General features: G+C 47.1%; 1 protein-coding gene across 1 annotated transcript in view; it reads left to right on the top strand.

Annotated features, from left to right (window-relative positions):
- Wwc2 (WW and C2 domain containing 2) overlaps positions 1–21,600 on the top strand; it is a 175,493-nt gene that overhangs the window by 127,527 nt on the left and 26,366 nt on the right. Inside the window, exons 12-17 of the mRNA XM_085680296.2 lie at positions 3,680–3,809; positions 4,250–4,330; positions 4,408–4,494; positions 9,290–9,482; positions 11,760–11,924; positions 19,692–19,816. Of these exons, the coding sequence (XP_085536422.2) occupies positions 3,680–3,809; positions 4,250–4,330; positions 4,408–4,494; positions 9,290–9,482; positions 11,760–11,924; positions 19,692–19,816 (781 nt within the window). The remainder of the gene's footprint in view (positions 1–3,679; positions 3,810–4,249; positions 4,331–4,407; positions 4,495–9,289; positions 9,483–11,759; positions 11,925–19,691; positions 19,817–21,600) is intronic.

Raw genomic sequence — 21,600 nt, forward strand, 5'->3', positions numbered from 1 at the left:
TTCCATACCTAGACTTTTTTTTTTCTCTGTCAAATAAAAATTGCCATTCTAGAGGGGGTACATATTTATAGCTCAGTGGTAGACAGCTTGCCTAGGGTGTGCAAGACTCTGGGTTCAATACCCCAGTACCACAAAATAAAACCAGGGACTGAAGAGATGGTGAAATCTGTCGGGTGCTTCCTGAGCTAGTATGAAGGTCAGAAAAGCCACTATGAGCACACTCACACCTGTGATCCCAGGGCTCGGGAGGCAGAGGTGGGCGGAGTCCCGGGGCTTCCTGCCAGACAACAGAACCTGCTCTGCTGAGCTCCAGGCTCGGTGAGAGACTCTGCCCTCAAAAGTAAGGCGAAGAGTTGCTGAGGAAGACACTGGTGTCAGCCGCTGGCCCAGACACACATTCACACCTTATAAACTCCTGCGTACACAAACATATACCTGCACATACGCAAAACATATCGCCCTCCTGTTGAATAGACTCGACCATGGTGCCTGTTCTGTAGTCCGGGCCCTCTGTGGGCGGTAGATGCCTAGGATGTGTTTTATGAGCCGTACATACTTCCACCTGGACTCTGGTTCAGAAATAGCAAAGAAATAAGGACTTTCTTTTTAAAATTGTCCAAAGCAGATGAAAACAAAGTCAGTTAGCACGCCGGCTAATTAGCACAAAGATTTAGTGTTTAGCTTGCTTGGGGAGTTCTATATAAACAGTTTTTGGTTTGTGCCAAACTCCCCTTCTGCCCCGTTACTTGGTGGCAATAGTCCAGTGTCCAGAGCTGCTCTGCCATCTGCTGGCTGCTCTCCCAGCTGGAGGTCCAGGAAGATGGGCCGAGTGGCCCATGGAATGAGTACATGGTCATTAATGTTGCTCTCCTGCTCACTGGGGAAGCTTCCAGTGTGTGCCATGGGTTGTAAAGAGCAGAAGGTACCATTGCTGTGTAGTGCTGTCCTGTGTTCTGAGGATAGCCCATTCTATAGCTAGCATGACGCTAGGTGCAAAGCAAACTCTCAGCTTGCGCCGGGAAGTCCTGTTCAGTCAGCATGTGTCAGCGTGTCCCACCGTGCAGAAAGGACAGCCCGTGCAGAACCCTGTCCTTGCTGTTTTAAGGAGTGGTTTCTATTGGTATGCACATGTGTAGGAATTCTAAGTATTAATCAACTGGCCAATTGAGGTGCAAGTTGATTTAGGGGCTTCTGATACCGAAAGTTCTGTGTTCTTGTTTGTGGCTGAGGCAGAACTGGAGTGGATGAGACCTTCCTACAGTTTGTATGCCCTCTTTCAGGGATGTACCAATGAATTATAGGTCATTCTGTTAAAATAGTGCCCTACACACACACAAATGGCACATGGGAGATGTGTCCATAATGGTTCCCGCACCGGAGAGCCGCTGTGGGACCTCACAGTGCCCGTGGGAAGCAGTACAGTGGAGCGGCCGTGCCTGCATCCTTCCCTCCTGCCTCTTTGGTTGTTTTAGCTGAGCATCCATCCTCTCTGTTATTCAGACCCGTTCCTCGTCTGTACGGTCACCCTCATAGAATGCGAGACCATGCCTGGCATCCAAGCCTGCCTGGCACACGTGCAGTTTGTGGTAACTGTTGCCCTGTATGGTGGCACTGGTGTGCCCCTCTCTCCACACTACGCTGCGGGTTGGGGGTGGGAGAAGGCCGCATACATTGTGGTTGCATCGTTCGTATGTGCTTTTGTGCCCTTCAGGGCATGACACTTTTTGAGCATCTATAATTGACTCTGCCTTTTATGTATTTGGAATATTCTCTAGCGAGTATTTCTCAACATCCCATCAAATGGTGAGCCCGGTACATAAAGGCAGATGCTCAAAAGGCAGGAGGGTCCCAAAACCTTCAGCACTAGGGCCATCACGATGCTCCTGAGCCACCACCCCCCACCACGCACACACACCCTCCAGGTACACAGGCATAGTGGCTCAACGGCTGCCCAGTTCCTAATACTTTTCTAGCACCTTTGTTGATGACTTTGTGGCTGGAGAGAGGTGCCTGAAGGAAATTCCCACGAAACCATTTTTTAACCTTTTAAGTGTTACACTGCGCTGCTGTTAAACGCGCCCTAGACCTGGCTGTGGCCCAGTGGCAGAGGGCTTGCCTAAGACCTCTGAAGCCTTGGGTTCTGTCTCCAGTACCTCAAGACAGTCACTTGGAAAAAATGCACACAAGGGCTTTGTTTGCAGTTAGCTTTCAGTTTCCTGTCTGAAGACAGCAGAAGGCATCTTAACCGGCCAGACTAACTGCTCAGGCCACACCCACGACTTCCGACCTCTTAAAGGGAGGGGGCGCTCTTGGAAGGGCACCGTTCCTGTTCACAGGTGAAGCCAACTCCGTTCTATAGACAGTTTGCTCTGCCCGGCGTCAGTCCCTGCCAGATGACAGAGACCAAGGTGGAATAACCATGAAGTCTTCCCACAGTCTCTGTCATTGTCAAAGTCAGCTTTCAGACTGCTGCGGTTATTCCTGGGGGTAATCAATAAATCATGTCATCACCTTCACCCCTCGCGAAGCGGGGGATGGGCAAAGAGAAGGCCCTTCATCATCAAGGAAACAGCATTCCCACTGCCAGAAATGAAAGAGAAAATGCAGCAATCAATCCTGTAATCTGACGCCTTAAAACTTAAACATCTTAACTGGATGTAGAGTCACGGCTCAGAGGGGGGCCCAAATGCATACCAATACTGCTCCTCGGGCTCACTCGCGGGAGGATGAAAGAGACTCGGGCTCGCAGCTTACCGCAGTACAGAGGGCTGCTTTAAGTGACTGCACCTCGCTCCCTGCAGGATGCTGGGGAGGAAGATGAGTTAGAGATAAAAGTACCCTGGCAGCTGCTGCTAAAGATTCAGTAACACGCAAAAAAGTTTTTCCGTTTCTGTTGTTGCTGTTGTTTTAGTGGTATTAGCTGGTGAGAATTCATATAAATCAAAGATGTTTTCTCTTTCATTTCTGTTAGGAGAGTAGTAGAGGGAACCGGGGAGCAAACTGCACTCAAGTAGAAAGAGCGGCCGTGTTTGATGGGGGCACATTGTCGCTTAGCCAGAGCTTGTAGGGGCTCATGAATGCTTGAGACAAGAAGCCAGGGATAATGGGAAATTGTGTATCCCTCACCTAAAATATTTTACAGCAAGAAGCTGTGAGATGGGCCAGTGGATTGCATCCGAGGCTGACAGCCTGAATTCCATCTCACGCGATGGAAGGAGAGAGCTGTCTCCTGCAAGCTGTTCTCTGACCTGCACACATTCATCACACACACACCATAAACATGTGTATTTTTTATTTTTAATGGGGAGGCACGGTAGAACACTTGATGCTCTTGCAGAGAACTGGAGTTCAGTTCCCAGGTGGCTCACAACTCCAGACCTGGGGATCCAACGCCATCTTCTGGATTCCATGAGTACTGCATGCACATGGTGCCTTTACAGGAATGTAGGCAAAACATTCTTAATTTTTTTCTTTTTTTTTTTTGGCAGAAGCAGAAACAATTTTCCCAAGTAACCAAATCCCAGACCGTGTGAATCCCAGCATCCGGTCTCACCCCATCTAGTAACATGGGGAACAGCATTCTCCACTTTAAGAAGAAAATTGGACTTTGGGCTTCTGTGGTGCATTTTATGCTTTTCCCCATAAGAAACTAATGGTGTTGTCGCTTTCTCCACCTTAGATGTGGAAAAGTCATTGCCCAAGAGAGGAGGACTCCATCTGCGGGGAGACAAAACTGCGCGTGTATCAGCCGCTGCCTCTGACGAGTCCGTGGCTGGAGACAGTGGCGTCTACGAAGCCTCCATGAAACAGTAAGGCCCTTGCATGCCTGCCAGCCAGGCTTGTGCATGCTGTAAGGTGTGGTCCCTACAAGAAACATCCTGCCAGCTGTGGAAATGACAAGCAGATTGCTGTACTCAGAGGCGGCTGACCTGAGGTTTCAGACACTGCTTTTTCTGGGAATCTTGGTGATTGGCCAGTGCTTGTTTGACACATGGAATGCCTGTTTAGACACATGTCTGGAAGTCCCGAGATAGTGGGATAGCCTCGCGGGACTCAGGAAAGCCAGGCATCGCGAAATTCGTTTCCCTAAGCTCAAAGACAAATTTTTGATGGAGTTGAGGAAGCCCAAGTCAGTAGCTTCCACGGGAATCAGTTCCACGGAAGTGGGATGGGAGGGCCGCCAATGTCACCCTTAAAAATGAGAGAAGGCAAAATCCACTTTACTGACAGTCCGCCTGCTCCCGCCTAGGCCTGGTGAAGTGGAGGACATGCCCTATAGCGAAGAGGACGTCACCATTGTGGAGACTGCCCAGGTGCAGATAGGACTCAGGTAAGCCCGACAGGGTGGGGGAGGGGCCTGGCCAGTGGCTGTGGTTACCCTGCTTAACTCTTCGTCTCTTTTGACAGATACGACACAAAAAGTTCAAGTTTCATGGTGTTTATAGCACAGCTCCGAAATCTCCACGCCTTCCTTATACCTCATTCTTCAAAAGTGTAAGTTAAGTCAGAAAAACAACAGCAACAGCTAAAACAAACTGAGGAGCTTAAAACTTTCTCCCAACAATAATTCTGAGTATGAGCAAACAGTTCATCAAAATGAAGATATGGCGGGAGGGTGGGCAACTCGAGGGGTGGCCTAGTGGGTAAGCGTTCTTGCTGCTCTTCCAGGGGACTCACATTGGACAGCACCCAACCACCCATAGCTAGAGTTCTAGGACACCAGTGGCCTCTGCAGATACCAGCACGTGGATATACACAGATACACGTAGTTAAAAACAAACCAAAAAACGAAGGCTATGGGGAGAAATAGCCAGGCTGATTGCGTCTGAAGCAACCGTTGGTAAAGATGAGGAGGGAAATGTGGGCAAAGGGAACTAGGATTAGCTCTTATCCTGATGGCTAAGGTTAAGGTTAGGAATCAAAACTTTATATACAGTTTCTTTTTTTGACAGAGGCTGTGTTGGGGCCTGATTGCCGGAAATATGATTTCAATTTTTATTATGGCATAGTCATGGCTACTGTCAGTTTGGAGAGATTTTTTCTGATGTCACCCATGGCTGTGTAGTGACTACATCAAGCCTCGCCACAGAAATGGTCTATGTTGTATGAAGGAGCGTGTTTTCACCATCTGTGGTCACTTCCAGTGACCAGTGATTGCTCAGCCGCAGTCCCATTACTGTATTAGACCAAGAACTCCAACAAAGTGTTGATGTAATTCTCCACCACCCGTTGCCTCGGGGCTGTTTCCCAAGAGAGCTGTTTTCTCAGCTCCACACTGCCAGTCTCCTCTAGAGCCGGGGTCCCAGTGACTCTAAGAAGGGCACATAGAAGTGTGACAGAGTACCAAATCTGCATGTCTACCTCCTTTCTGAACACGGCAGGACAGAGACAGAGGTAAAACAGCAGCTGAGTGATTCCCAGGACTCCATAGCCTGCCAGGCGGCTGTTTGTTTAATGATAGTGTCTTCCTCAGAGGCCAGGACTTTAACGGGGTGTGTGTAAGAGTCCTAGGTGTTTGCTAACAGGTTATTGTTAAGTTCCGTTCCCTACAGATTGGGGGGAGAGTGCAGAGGCAGAGCTAGATGGAGATTGTTCGGTGCTAACAGAAAAGTGGTTGAGCATCCATGGACAGTCACTAAGGATCCTAGGATCCAGGAGGAGAGCGGGCTCGGAGGAGTTTCTGAAGTAGAGCATGGGGACCCGCTTCATCACGGTCAGCAGAGAGAGCAGGCGTGAGGTAGCCCCCGGCTGCATCAACACAGAGCAACATTTCGGGAAGACAGGCTCATTTCCAGTCTCTGTGATAACGGAGATTGCTGTCAGTGGCTCTTTAATAAGCCAAGTCAGAGTTAGCAGAACTGTGGGGGACGGAACAGTGAGAACCAACTACTGCGTGTCCTTTTTTTTTAAAAAAAAAAAATTATTTTTAGTTTATGTGTATGAGTGTTTGCCTACATATACGTCTGTGTGCCATGTGTGCTCCTGGTGTCCAAGGAGGCCAGAAGATAGCATCAGATCCCCTGGAACTGGAGTTGCAGCTGGTTGTGAGCCACTGTGTGAATAATGGAAACCAAACCCAGGTCCTCTGCAAGGGTAGTAAATGCTCTTCACTGTGGAGCCATGTCTTCTGCCCGTGTCCTTTCTTTCTCTTTATTTTATTTAAAACATCACTTTATATGTATGGACCTTTGCCTGCACAAATATCTGTGTACTGTGCACGTCTGTGCTGCCCATAGAGGCCAGAAGAGGGCATCAGATCCTCCAGAACTGATGTAAGCAGCCATGTGGGTGTGGGACCCTAACCTGAATCCTCTGGTAGAGCAGCGAATACTTGAACCACTGAGCCATCTCTCCAGCCACCACGCTTTTTTCTTACATACAAGTGTTCTATCTTGCCGGGCAGTGGTGGCACATGCCTTTAATTCCAGCACTCGGGAGGCAGAGGCAGGTGGATCTCTGTGAGTTTGAGGCCAGCCTGGTCTACAAGAGCTACTTCCAGGGCAGGCTCCAAAGCCACAGAGAAACCTTGTATCAAAAAACAAACAAACAAACAAAAAAAGTGTTCTATCTTGTCTACACCAGCCATCTTCCTAGGCCCTTCATAAGAGATGGTGGCCCCAGGGTAACGCAGGAGACAACTGGTGGTGTATCATAGACTTCTGCTCCCCAGTCACTTCGCTTGTCTACTTAGTCTGAACTTCCTGAGATGTAGCAGCGTTTCCTTAAAGTCATGTGTAAGCCTGGATAAGGACACTGCCAAAAGTATCAACCATATACGATGTTCTGAAATGTTCTTTAGTTCCAAGTCTTTGAGGACTTTGTTGTTCTTTCTTTAGCGTTAATTTTCTTTCTTTTTTCTTTCTTTCTTTTTCTTCCTTCCTTTCTTTCCTTTTGTTTCTTTTAATTTAAACTTCATTATTTAAAAAGTTACAAATAAAAACCATCACCGATCAAAATTTGCCAGACCCAGAGACCATATAACTCAATGAACTTCTATGCAGTTAGAGAAGTCATAGAGAACAGGAGCCGTGGAGCCTTCACATGGGATTTTACACTTTCCGTATCAAATATATTTTTGTTCTGAGCCACCAACAAAAATGAAAATCTATACCAGAGTTAGAACTTACACATCCTCTCCTGTGAGTCATGTTCCTTGCCCACATTCAGTCCTTCCTCTCCCCTTACTACTGAGCCTTTCTCATGTGCTTTTCTACCTGGTATCCTACACCCACAGGTACATTCGTTTGTGTATATACATGTATTACAGGTTAGATTCCACATGACTGAGAGTGTGTGGGGTTTTCTTTCTTTTCTTTTCTTTCTTTTTCTGAGATTGTGGGACCTTGCTTTAATACTGTAGGTTCTAAGTCCACCCATTTTCCTGAGATTTTTGTAATTTCATTTTTAGAGCTGAATAGTTAGTCCTAGTTTTGCATCAACACAAGAATGGATAATAAAAATGTGTGTGTGTGTGTACATGTGTGTGCGCACGGCACACACTATTCATCTCTAAAGGAAAACAGTTTTAAGTTTTTGAGACAAGATCTCATAAACTCCGAGCTAGCCTCAAATGTCTGATCCTCCTGTCTCCACCTCCCAGGTGTTGGAATCAAGGCTATGGGCTACCATGCCTGGCTCCAAAACTTCTTTTTGCCACTAACTATGACAAATTAATCCTCGTGTTCAGGTAGTTAGTTGGTGACAGCTTGCCTAGCTCTGGCTGGAGAGGTCTCTCTTGTAGCAGAGTGGGCAGCACAGTGTCCTTATCTGCAGTTCCTCTGCTGTTGCTCCTTCTCCTCCTCCTCCTCCATCTCCTCTTCCTCCTCTTCTTTCCCCTTCTCTTTCTCCTCTCCCTTCTCCTCCTTCCCCTGTTCCTGTCTCTCTCCCTCCTCCTGTTCCTCTTCTTCCCTTTCCTCTTCCTCCACCTTTTCCTCCTCCTCTTTCTTCTTAATATTTATTCGTTTTGATTTTATATGTTCAGGTATTTTGCCTGCACATATGTCTGAGTACCACATGCATACCTGGTACACACAGAGGCCAGAAGAGGGCTTTGAATTCCTGGAACTGGAGTCACAGATGGTTGTGAGCTACCGTGTGGGTGGTAGGAACTGAACCCAGGTCCTCTGGAAAAGCAGTCCCTGCCCTTAGTCACTGAGGCATCTCTTCAGCCCCTGCCTCCACTTCTGGACCTCATCAGCTCAGCCCTGTGCTGTGGAAGCATCTTGAGATGAGCCAGACACTTAGATGGTGGGTATAGTATAGCTGAGACCTGAAGGCTGAAGGGTCAGGCACCACCACTTCCTTCCATTTCCCTCAGGAACATGAAGGCAGAAGGAAAAGAGATTCATTTCTCCTGAGCCTGCAGCCCTCGGGGGGAGCCGAACCTTTCATCAGCTGCCACTGGGGTCTAGTGCTGAATCTTTGTCATCAATGTTGACATAAAATTAAAAATAATGTGAACTAAAAGTTTTGGGTCTGAATTTACAGGTTTCTCTAACTAGAAAGGGGCATGTTTTAGACAAGAATGGGAATGGGAAGCGGAGAGATTTAGTGGATTTCTCTTTCTGAATTAGGAGGAAACTACCTCAGGCTGCTTCCCGATCCGTGAGTCTTCATAGGTTGTCAGATTGTCAGAGAACTCCGGAGGAGCAGGGGCGCGGGTGTCGCTGTGCTTCACTCGCGCCTTTGCTTTGGCACAGCATGAGGTCCTTCTGCGCCTTTGTCGCGGCTGCGCCTCCCCTCCGGAGATGCTAGACAATGGTATTTTGGAGCTGTGGCTTCATCTGTTTCCCATCCTGTTAACAATATGCTCCTTAGCCTTCCTTTGTCTCTGGTAGGGTAATATATTCCGTTCCCCTGCTTGTTCATCAACAATCTCTTGTTTGATGATCAGGATGAGGGTTCTTGGAGAGAAAACCACCAGTGCCCGCGTTAGCGCGTTCCCACCTCCCCACCTCAGAAACAGCTGACTTATAAGCTGATGTGTGTGGGGGGGGGGGGCGGGGTGTCAGCCCTGCGACTCTTCCCCCTCGCTCCCCACCATGCCTTTGCTGTAGTCTCATGGTGATGACAGGCTGGATCTTTGGTGTTTCGAGGTCCAGCGGGCACGGGTGGGTAAGAACAGAATGTCTGCAGCTGCGCATAGGCGCACTATGACCGGACACTTTGATCTGATAACGCTCCCCGTGTTTCCTCATTTTCTCTCTTTGGTGGCTAATTACAGATGACAGCTGCTGACCCACTGTAACTGAAGTGCCCAGGAGATGCATTCTGTTTTTGTTCTTCGCAGGTATTTTAGGGTTGCCGTGCTTCCCTCCTCGGCGGATGTGAGCTGCCTATTTCGAACAAAAGTCCATCCACCCACGGAATCCGTGCTGTACAATGATGTGTTCAGGGTGGCCATTTCTCAGGCAGCCCTGCAGCAGAAGACCCTGAGAGTGGATCTTTGCTCTGTCAGTAAACACCGCAGGGAAGAATGCCTGGTAGGCGCCTTCCCAACCGCTCTCAGAGAACACTGTGACCCCTGCAAAGCTGTTTTATTATGGCTCTGCCAACAGCAGCTATTACACTTTTTTTTTAACATTTATTTATTTATCTGACTACAACTGTGTTTATGTGCCAAGGCACGCACATGAAGGTGAAAAGGTAACTCGGGATCTTAGTCCTGTCACCATGGAGGTTAAAACACAAGTCGCCCGACTTGGTGGCAAGCACCTTTACCTGCTCAACCGTCTCACCAGCTCTGGCTTTCTTTTTTTCTAAAATGTTTTTCTCTCATTCCAGATTTTTAAAATCTGCTTATAAGTCATAAGGTTCTGTAAAGCTTGACTTTCCAGTCCTGTTCTTTGAGCGTGGGAGAACTTTGCCTCTGCCACGGCTATCTCTGTGCACGGGGCTTGCCGCTCCCGATGCTAACCGCGTATATGGAGTGCTTCCTATATTAAGCTCCTTGAAGGTTTAAAACCTGGAACATTATCATGAAAGTCTGATGGTAGAAAATTTGATTCCTGGAGCTGGAGAGATGGCTCAGAGGTTAAGAGGATTGACTGCTCTTCCAGAGGTCCCAAGTTCAATTCCCAGCAACCACATGGTGGCTCACAACCATCTATGATGAGGTCTGATACCTTCTGACATGCAGGCAAAACACGTAGACAGCACACTGTATAAATAATAAAGGTTTTTAAAAAAGAAAAGAAAATTGATTCCCTCCATTTTGGGGTGAACAGCTACCAAAGTGGGGTGTGCCCCTAGCAAACGATGGAGCTGGGGATCCAAAAACTGACTCAAACTGAATTAAACAAAACCCTGAGTGTATGGTTCCTCTGCTCAGCCTATTTACCTCTCCATCGTATTAGGTCATCCAGACAGGATTATTACTGGTTGAAACATGTGATTAAATGTGATCAGAACTGTGATTAACAGTGACAGAAGGGTTTCATACTCAACTGTGTGTTTAGCGTGCTGTCCTGCCTGCACAGTTAGGCTTCCGTCTCCCCCTAGATGACCTGTCAGGTGCAGGCAACCAGACAGGGGCCGACATGGCCAAAACAGCCGCCTCTTTCTGGTCCAGTAGGAGACAAACACATGTTTAATGATGACCACAGGAAAAGGATGATAGTTTCCCTTTTTTTACCATATTTTGAAGAAAAGAGAGAAATACTGTCTGATAATAAAATTAGGATGGCACTAAGATTGTCCTGTTGGCCTCAGACAGGCGTCAGTACAGTGGCCACCATGTTTGCTTGCTATGTGTCAAAGGCTCCAGTAAAATTACTAAATATGTAATGTGTTCCTTGGTACCTCTCAGAAGCCGAGATTAGATTCTCACTGTGGCTAGGTGAGGCTCTGAAGTTGCTTTTATCGTTTTTTTTTGTTTGTTTGTTTGTTTGTTTGTTTTTTGGGTTTTTTTTTTTTTGGCAGTCTGGTAACTGACAGATTTAAAAAAGAAAAAAGCCCTTGCTGCAGTCTCACTCAAGAGCAAGGCCGTCTCAGTTTCTCAGTAAGGAGGGTGTTGTCATAATCAAGCCCCTCTTCTGGCACATTAAAGAAGCACTTTGGTTTCTGCTTAGTCATTTATTCATTTATTTTTTAAATTCCATTTAAATACAATTCCACGTTAGAAAGAGTTATGTGCTTACTCATGGAGGAAATTAGTTGGAAAAGTTTAGCATTACAGAATAATCCCAGGATTGCTAGTTTGATTGGGCATTATTTCTTAACTGAGTCATAGCTAAAGATATCAATATGCCCAGATTTTTAAAAAGCCACCGGTCCTGCACAGGGCAGATGGCCGGCCCCATGGGCCGAGAGCCTGATGATCCGGGTCCAGGTCACAGCACATGCGTAAAAGCAGGACTCAGCCCCACACTGGTGCGTAGAGGCAGGTGGATCCTAGGACCATGACTCCAGGCTCAGCAAATAAATAAACAATAGTGGAGAAGAAATTGAGGAAACTATCACAAAGTCATCCCGTGTCCACTGCACATATGTATATACGCACACAAAGTGCACACATACACACTTAAGCACTCACAGGCACACATACACAGGTGCGTGTGTGCGTGTACACGTGCACACACACATACACGTACATGCACCCAGACATACACAAATACACAGCCCGTGCTTTATGTCACCAGTCATGTGTCGAATCTGCTCTAAGGCAAGCTCGCCCAGTCATCCTTTGTCTTACCAGAGAGAACAAAGACTAATTGACATGTTTCATTTCTCTCCCATTTTTCTCTTCCATTTTTCTGTAGGCTGGAACTCAGATCAGCCTGGCAGATCTGCCATTTTCCAATGAGATTTTCATGCTGTGGTATAATTTACTTCCTTCCAAGCAAATGCCTTGCGGAAAGAATGAAGAAGAAAAGGAGGCGCCTGTAGTTCAAACAGAGGAGCCGGGGCTGGGTCCTATAGACTTGGTGAGTCACCCCGGAAGACTGCTGCTGAGAGGCAGCAGTGCGGTGTGGGCCGCAGGCTGTGGAGGGCAGCGGGCCTGCTGTCACTCCTGAGTTGTTCTTCCTCCTTTCTCCGCCCCTCTTTGCTCCCAGCAGCCTAAGAAGAATCCCTTCCAGGGTAGATTCAAATGGGACCTGCATCATACCTCCACAAATAAAGGGATTATTTGAGGCTTTGTGTTTTGGTTTTGCAGGACAAGGTTTCACTCTGTAACATCCTTGACTATCCTGGAAATTGCTCTGTAGACTAGGCTGGCCTCAAACTCACAGTGATCCACCTGCCTCTGCCTCCCGAGTGCTGGGATTAAAGATGGGCCCCACCACCCCCAGCTAGAGGCTTGAGTAGAGTAGTATTGCCATGGTCCCAGGAGAAACCCCTTTACCTGTGGTGTCTCTGTCACTTCTACCTGCTCTGTAAGTTTGCTCAATTCAGGCATTTCATATAACTGAGGGAACGAAAGGTTTGCTCTCTTGCGACCCACTGCTTGCACTCAGCAGAATAGTATTGAGGCCTGCCTGTTGGGGGCAGTGGTAGCGTTTCCTTCCTTCCTCCAGACAGCACTCTGGTGCAGACGGCTCAGTTTGCTCCACCAATGTGCACTGAGTGCTTTCTACATTTGGGTTCCTGTGAATGATGCTGCCATGAAAACTGGTACCCCGGTATTCGTGTGGACATGTGTAGACTGCACTTGCCAGGGCTCATAGTAATTATCCTCAACATTTTGGAGGATTGCACACTGTTTTCTTAATATGTAGAGTATTTGCCTTTTTACTATTGAATTATGAAATGTGTATGTGTGCAGAAAGTGTGTGTGTGTGTGTGTGTGTGTGAGAGAGAGAGAGAGAGAGAACGCGCGTGTATGTGTGTCAGGGTCTCAGCCCGGGCTGGCCTACAGTATGTTGTATAGAACAGGCTGACCTCTAACTCTGCTCTCCTTCTGCCTCAACTTTTTTGGGTGCTGGTTTATAGGTGTGTGCCACCACATTCAAATTTCTGTCTTGGTACAAATCCCTTTTCAGGTAATTTTTAGCAGAGATTTTTTTTTCTCATTTTGCAAGGTGGCTTTTCGTTCTCTTGTTAGCAGTACGGAGGTTTATTATACTTTGATGAAAATGCACCTTGTCTTTTTCCCATCCCCGTCTTCTCTGTCATAGCTACGACTGGCATAGTGGCATAGACATTTATCCAGTGTCATCCTTATAGAGTCTTTCATATAGACATCTGATCCATTTGGGTTACTTACACAGCCTGTGAGGAGGGGGGGTCGTGTTTCATTCATTTGTGTGCGAATGTATGACTGTGTCTCCCAGAACTTCCCACTGTTGGGATTCCATGCAAACTCAGGTCTCTTGTTTTCAGGGCAGCATTTGCCCGACAGAGCCCTTCCCAGCCCTCTTGCCACTCACTGCAGTATTGTGTTATATGTTGTGGCCAGGGCACATAGGCAAGAAATCCAGGTGACAGAAAGGAAGTGGTAACCTGTAGTCCTGACAGGGCAGAGACAATAGATCCTAGGGTTCCCTGGCCAGCCAGCCTCACCTGCCTGGCGAGCCATGGGCCAGGGAGAGACCTTGTCTCAAAACACAGCAAAACCCAACAAAGTCTCATGAAGAATGACAGCCAGGGTTGTCCTTAGCTCCATGAGCACTTGCACCCAAGGAGTGACAAAAGCAGACATCTTTATCTTATTCCTGATTTTGTGTGTTTGTGCCCACATCACGCATGCATGAGTGCACGGTGCCTGTGGAGGCCAGAAGAGGGCGTTCGATCCCCTGGAGTTGTGAGCAGCTTGATAGGGATTCTGGGGACTCAGGCCCACGGTCTGGAAGAGCAGCAAGTGCTCTCAGCCTCGGAGCATGGCTCCAGCTCCGACTCCTAATTTTACAGGGACGTTTTCACCATGGGATGACGAAGGGTTTTCAGACTTCCCCTTTATCAGACTGAGAAAGACTTTTTTTTCTCGGATACGTGAATGTTTTTATCATTAAAGACTTGTTGAATTTGCCAAATACTTTTTTTTTTTAAATCTGCTTGGATTTTCATATAGTTCTCCATCTTTCATTCAATTGCTATTGTTTAATTTTAGGTGTTAAATTAATCTTGCATTCCTGGGGTAAATCTTACTTGATTTAAAAACAAAACAAAACAAACAAACAAAAACCCTAGTATGTGTTGTCTTTTGTTTGTTTGTTTCTTTGAAATAAGCTTGCTAATACTTTGATGATGATTGCTTTCTTGTGTCTGTATTTATTGTTTTCCTATAATGTCTTTGTGGTTTTCTGTGTGTGTGTGTGTGTGTGTGTGTGTGTGTGTGTGTGTGCGCGCGCGCGCGCTATGTGTGCATGTGTATGGAGGCCAGAGGACAACCTCAGGTGTCAGTCATCTTAGGCATGATCCATCCTGGTTTGTTTTTGTTTTTAAACAATTCTCTCATTGGAACTGGGGCTCACCAACTTGGCGTGGCTGGCTGAGCAGCTAGCCGGGAGATCCAGCTGTCTTTGCTTCCCCAGTGCTGGGGTTACAAGTGGGCATGGACTTTGAATGGTGTTGAGGGTCAAACAAAGGTCCTCATGTTTGTACCACAAGCACTTTACCAACTGAGCCATCTCCTCTGCCCTGAGAAAACGGGCACTGAAGCAGTTCCTTCTCGTTTCCATTTGGGAGGAATTTGGGAGAATATTGCTACCAATTCCTTAAAAGTCTGATGGGTCCAGTAGCCACGTGGGCCTTAACTGTGGGAAGTCTGGTTCAAAATTCAAGGTCTTATTTGTTCTGACTCTCAGAGTGTTGGTCTTGAATTTGTTTTGGCATCTGTGTCTTTTTAGGAACAGTCTCATTTCAACAAGATCATCTTAATCTGTTCATATATGACAGCTCATATTTTCTCATAGTCGAGTTCATATCTGAAAGGTTATAGAGAGGCTGAGCTGTTAAAAGGTAGGCCCATAACCGAAACGCCAAGAGACCCTACCTCGTTCATGCCAAAACTCAGTATTGCAAACCTCCCCGCTGCTTTTCCTGATCAGGCTAGCTACAGGTTTGCTAATGTTTCGGGCATTTCTGAAGAACCAACTTCCGTTTTACTTGCCGTGAGTTTCCTCCTTGGTCTGCTATTCCCTTTCTTCTGCTTGCTCTAGGATATGTTCTTAAGGTGGAAAGTTAGGCTCTTGGGTTGATGCCTTCGTCTTGTTAAGGTAAATGCTTACAGCCCTAAGGACCCTGACAGCTCCACTTGAGCAGCCCGGGATCTCTCTCCACTCATCTCAATGTTTTCTCAACTGCCTTGTGATCGCCTTAGGCTTCTGCTTGCTTGGGAAGGTTAATTTCTGCATATTCCTTAATCTCTCATGTTCCCTTCTGTTGCTGGTCTTTAATTTTACCCCAGTGTGACCAAAAAGCCACACTTAGCATGACTCAAGTCCTTTTGAATTTACTGAAGCCACTTCTATGGCCTCGTATGTACTAGAGAATGTCTTGTGTACACTTGAGAAAGATTCTTGTTGCCAATGTTCTACGGACGTTTGTTAGTCCTGCCTAGTTTATAGTGCCGTTACATGAATTTTACTTCACTTTTTACCCTCTTCTAATCTCTATCTCTGATGTTTATTTTACGAGAAAGGGCTGTGAAGAGATTTGTAACGAAGCGCAAAATCTTACCCAAGCAGTCTGAATTTATGGCAAAGCAATGACACCTGTGTAACTCTGACTCACATCGAATCTCAGTGTGTTTCTGTCGCCTCAGAATCTTCACTTGTCCCCCGTCTTGCTGTTCCCACAGTCTCCCAAAGGAAACTTCCCCCATTCCTTGTGTCTGTCCTACCTGACTTTGAGTTTGTTGTGATTGAGGTCTGCTCCTGTGTCTGGCATCTTTTGAAATTCGCTTGTTACTCTATGTAGTTAGAGTAACTCATTCACCCTCATTGCTGGGCAATGCTTTACTGTATCTCAACTGATCTGTTCTATTGCTGCTGAGCATCTGAGTTGTTAGAATTTGGGCTTATTGTGATGTTGCTATTAATTTGTGTGCATATAGTTGACGAAACTCCCGTCTTTCACTGTTCTCGTGTGTGCTCAGCACTAGCTTAGGTCTTTCATTGTCACTTCCTTGAGTATAAAATGCATACCGCTGAAAGGGGGGTACCGTTTGCAAAGCGTATAGTCTAGTTTTTAACTCATTTTCTTTTGTATTTTGTTGTACTTTGATCTGAGTTTGTATGTCTGGAAATGAGTATTGGAAAATAAATTTCTCACACGTGTCTGTTACTTTCTGTGACTTACCTTTTCATTTTCATAATGTCATCTTTGGGTGAATGGAAACACTCAGTTCTAATGAAACTCTGACAGTTTTTCCCTTTAGGCTCTATCCTTTCCTTTTTAAGAACTACTTGCCTGCAGGGTGTGAGGATTTTTGTTTGTTTGTTTTTGTGGTTTTGTTCTGGGATTTCAAGACAGTATTTCTCTGTGTAGCTTTGAAGTCTGTCCTGAAACTCGCTTTGTAGACCAGGTTGACTTCGAACTCACTAAGATCCACCTGTCTCTGCCTCCCGAGTGCTGGGATCAAAGGTATGCACCACTGCCACCCACTAGGATTTTTTTTTTCTTTCGGATTTAGTGTGTATTCCTTCTGAAAATAATCTCTGCATAGAATGTGAGGTGACCTGTCAGGGCTCCTCCCAGCCTCCTGGTAGCCGACTCATCTGGCATCATGGGAGCTTGGGTCATAGTCATTGAAGGGTTTTCTTCCTGTGTGTCTCTATGTACCGTCTCGACCTTGCCATCCATCCCTGGAATGTGTTCTTGCTTCACCTGGTTTCCTGACGCTGCTCTCAGCTCTATTTGCTGTTTAATTGATTGGTTTTAATTTGCATAATTTATGTTTGGTTCTTTATGCCGGTTCTCTCTCAGCATCTCCGGTTCCTCCATGCTGTTCACGTCTCTGGCCGTGTCACACACGTGGGTGACTTCCTTGTCTGGATTTCTTTTCTTTACTGAGCTGCTGATTTGAACCCTCTATATGAACACTGTTTCTTTTCAGAAGGACCCTGGGATCCTTTTCTGGCTAACTCATCCTGTGTTTTGGGTGCTGGGGTGTCTTGGTGGAGTGCTGTCATACTGGAGGCTGGCTTGTGCTGAGACATATTATACTGTACCCTTCTATTTCACACATCCGATGGTAGGCACCACGACCTCCTCTCTTTTATTTTTCCCTCCTTTCCCCACTGCTCTTCATAAAAACTCCTGGTGAGTTGCTATTGCTCAGACACTGCTGTGGGTGGTGGGAGGAGCTGACCGAGGTAGCGGGTGGGATGGGGTGCCAGTCCCCCATCACCTGCAGCGGAGGACACTTGAGCACCTCACTATGTCCCCCATAGGGCCTTAGGCTGCTGGCTGGGGGAAATGTAGTTTATAGTCTTTGTAGGCCAAGAGTATCCACATTTAAGTAGTGAGGTGAGAGGCAGTGGGGGGAGGGAGAAGCAGAAAGTAAAAGTGAGAGGAAAGTGTGTGGCTGGAGGGTTAAAACCCAGCAGAAAATGCTGTGTATTGCGTTTGAAAAAAGGAAGGACAAGCTTTTCCATGGTTGTACCAACTACACAACTAAAGTACAAAAACATAAACACAATAAAAATTAAAAATAGTTAAGATTTAAAGCAACCTTCCTAAATCTGCAACCCTTTAACACAGTTCTTCATGTTATGGTGACCCCCCGTCATAAAATTATTTTCATTGCTGCTTTGTAACTATAATTTTTCTACTGTTATGAATTGTAATGTAAACATCTGTTCTCTGATGGTCTTAGGAGACACCGTGAAAGAGTTGACCCCCAAGGGGTCGGGACCCACAGGTTGAGAACTGCTGCTTTAAAGGACTGCTTTTTTTCTTTCTTTCTTTAAAAGAAAGAAAAAAAAAATGAGGTTTCTCTGTAACAGTCCTGGCTGTCCTGGAAGGAGTACTATCTTTAAAATGAAAATAAGAAGGCAGTAAGATGAACTAGAAAGTACTGAGCCCTTTGTACGTGTGTTTCCCCTTTGTTTGTTTGTTTTTCTAACCAGACTCTACAGGCTATGGCAAGGTGAGCTGCTAGTCCCGGCAGTTCAGCTAAATTAAGCCACTGTGTCTTGCGGAGGAGTTTTGTGGCCAGACTGTTTTCTGCCAGGCTTCCTCAGTCTGATTTCCTCGGAGTGATCATTACAGCCCTGTGTCTGCTGTTTGGGTGCTCCGTGGGTGTGCAAACCCCATAGAGCCCACCCACCTGTGTTTACCTTTGTTCAGCCCATCGGGATGCTGCCTCAAGTTCTGCCACCAGCTTCCTGTGGCCCTGGTCTGAGGGTCCCTGGATAGCTTGTCTTTGTCCTGGCAGTGGCCATTTTTTCAGAGGGAGGAGAGCATCAAGGCTCTCTCAACTTCAGACTCCTTTATCAAACTGGGTCTCCACAGCCTGTGCTGACCGCAGGGTTCTGTTCTGTGGCGCAGACCCGTGGCCCTCAGACTTCCATAAAGCACCGCGCCCGGCTTTTCCTCACAGCACTCTCAGCTCAGCCTCTGGTGTCAGGTTCCAAGGGTGCAGACTGCTCCCCGGTTTTCTGTCCCCTCAACTCTCAGGGTGATCAGTGCCCAAAGTCCTTGAACACAGTTCCCGTGGCGGGACTGAGCGCAGACTGGGGCTCTAGTCACCTCAGCAGAGCTCCTTGCCGGCCCCGTTGGTGGCTGATGTCTTGACTTCCCTCCCATCCTTTCTCATGATCTCACAGACGTGGCCCCTGGCCCAGGCTACAGTGTAAGGATTCCCCCGTCCACTGCTGGCCAGGGGTCTCTCTTCTGTAACTGGCAGCGGCTTCATTCCAGGGCACCGATGGGCTTCTCTTTGTATTCATCCTAGAAGAATAGTCCGTGATTCCATCAGTTTTCCTTTATGCGAGTTGTAAAAGTTTAATTGCTGTCTCTGAAAAAGTTGTGTCTGGATCACTTGCTGGTCTGCCTCTGTTGTCGGTTGTTTCTTTTGGCTTCTCGCCACCAGCAGTTCGAATCGCTGGCTGTTTAGAATGGGGGATTGTAAAGCTCCAGCTGAAGTACTCTTCTGGAGATGTGCTGAGGCTCCTCCGAAGGCGGATGACATCATGGGAAAGTCGCCTGCCTCACCTGGGGATTATGAATCCCAAGTTTTCTCCCCCCAGAACCCTGTGAGGCATGAAATAGCTGCTTACTGTCCAGGCGGCGAGCGGCTGGTTGGGCTCTATTTCTCTGTCTTGCTCTGTACAGATGCAGCTTAGGAAAGGCAGAAGCCTGAGTAGACACATCTGGGTGACGTCCGGCCCAGCCATACTGCGTGGACTGACTTAGTAGCTCTGCACTCCTTGGCAGTCTTTTTACGCAGTGGCCCGTGGGGTCCAGAGTCCAGGCAGCCCATCTCTAGCCCGTGGGCCTCACGTCTAGGTTGACAAATGCCTTTAGACTGGCAGTGATGGTCACCTCTCTTGTATCTTTGCTTTCTCCGGGATCTCAGTCCCCCAGCCCCGACGGCCCCTGTCAAGTCTTCTCGCTTTCGAACATCAGGGAGTTTGGGTTTGTTTTTTATTTCATTGTGTTTGGCTTTCATGCTTGTTCTCAGCAGGAGAACTGGGTCTGGTACAAGCTGTGTCTTCACAGCTGGAAGTGTAAGCCTGCATCCAAGGAGTTTCTGCATCGCAGTTGGAGAGTCTGGTGTTAACTGCCGTACGGTTTCTGTTCTGCAGGATGCCGTGTCAGCCTTGCTTGCAAGAACTTCAGCTGAGCTGTTGGCTGTGGAACAAGAACTGGCCCAGGAGGAGGAGGAGGGAGAGCCGAGGCCTGGAGACCAGCGGGCTCCAGGGGGAGACTGGTAAACGGCCACTGCCTTTCGCGCTCGCTCGGACTGGGGCGTTCTCAGTTTCTCAGAAGCTTCAGGGTATTTACAGGCTCCTAGCTTAGTTTGGAACAGTGTGACACCAGGGAGCGCTGGCTGTAGACTCCCTCCCTGGTCGTTAGAGGAAGAAACACAAGGTAGTGGCAGAAGCAGCAAAGTGACCGTGCTTTTTATTCTTGCTCCCAGTAATGATGCATACTGTTTTCCTATGCTTTGTGTTTTATCCACGCTATCCATTTAGAAAGCTATGATACCTTATTATAGAGCCGTGGCTCTTAACCTGTGGGTCAGGATGCCTTCGGAGGCCGAGCGACCCTTTCACAGGGGCCGCATATCAGATGCCCTGCATATCTGATATTTACGTTATGGTTCATGATAGTATAAAAATTACGGTTAAGAAGTAGCAATGAAATAATGTTATGGTTGGGGTCAGCACAACATGAGAAATTGTATTAAAGGGTCACAACATTCGGAAGGTTGAGACCCACTGTTACAGTCATAGATAGGTAAAACGTGGCCTTTTCCTTTCTCTTTTGAGTAGCAGTGTCATTCAGACTTCATAGGCAAAGTTGCTGTTTAGAAAAGAGTGTCCAAGTGGCCATTTCAGTATTGTCCCCTCCCCTAATCCTTTCAGTCTCCTCCTCGGTGTCAGTGGCCCATCCTTTAAGGATGCCCCTGTCCTGCATCATCTGTCTCTGCATGGGAAGGCTGTCTTCCCAGGTTTTCACTATCTTCTCCAAAACTAAATGTTAGTGAATGCTTCTGTTCTGTGTATCTTCCATGTATAAACGCATTGGGATCAGTTTCTATGGACAGTCGTTGTACTGTTACGTGTGATTGGACTGCTGTCAGTGTGTATGTGTACATACCTGCATGTGTGTATGTGTTCATGCAGAGATGAAATGTGCTAGAAATGCGTGGTGACGAAGGTCACAAATGTTGCTGTCAAGGACACTTGGAAGGAAGGGCTCCAGCAGCGATGTACAAAGGCGTAGAGACACTCTGTGGGTGCCGTCTGCACCCGGCCAGGGATGTAAAGGGTTATCACAGCGTCTTAAGCATGGAGCTTTTCGCAGGCTTTAAAGCACGATTCGCCTTGCATTTCAAGGACTGTACTTAGCAGGCTGGGAAGGGGGCTGGGGACTCTGAGTTCACTGTAGTCATCGCTTGCTCTCCCTCGTGCTCATTTCATGGCTAGACATTTAATAACTAGTCTGTGTCAATCTGCCAATATGTCACCGATTGCAATTAAGGCTTGACATTTAGAAGTCAGTGAAAAGGCTTCTTTCTATTCTTAGGACATGAAACTCAGCACAGCCTGCCACGTTGCATACCCTTCAAAATACTCGTATACACTCTGTATAAACTGTGGTCGTGTTCCTCTAAAATATTTTCTGAAATTTTTATTTATTTCTACTTTATGCATATGGGTCTGCGTATACATGTGCACCACATGCATGCAGTACCCTCAGAGGCCAGAAGAGGGAGTGTGCTTCTCTGGATTTGAAGTTACAGAGGGTTGTAAGTCACTACCTGGGTGCTGGAAACCAAACCTGGATCCTCTGGAAGAGCAGCTAATGCTTTTAACTGCTGAGCTGTCTCTCCAGCCCTATGGTCACATTCTTGTCACCACCCAAATCACCCCCACAGCTCTAGTTAATGAGCATGTAAGGCAGTGAATTGTCCTCCGTCACCTGATGGCTCAGTCACAAACCCTTTCACAGGTCTGTGCCTGCCTCGTGATGAACATGTAGGAGTAG

The sequence above is a fragment of the Myodes glareolus genome, chromosome 23 (assembly GCF_982192425.1).
Source record: "Myodes glareolus chromosome 23, mMyoGla1.1, whole genome shotgun sequence".
Lineage (NCBI taxonomy): Eukaryota > Metazoa > Chordata > Mammalia > Rodentia > Cricetidae > Myodes > Myodes glareolus.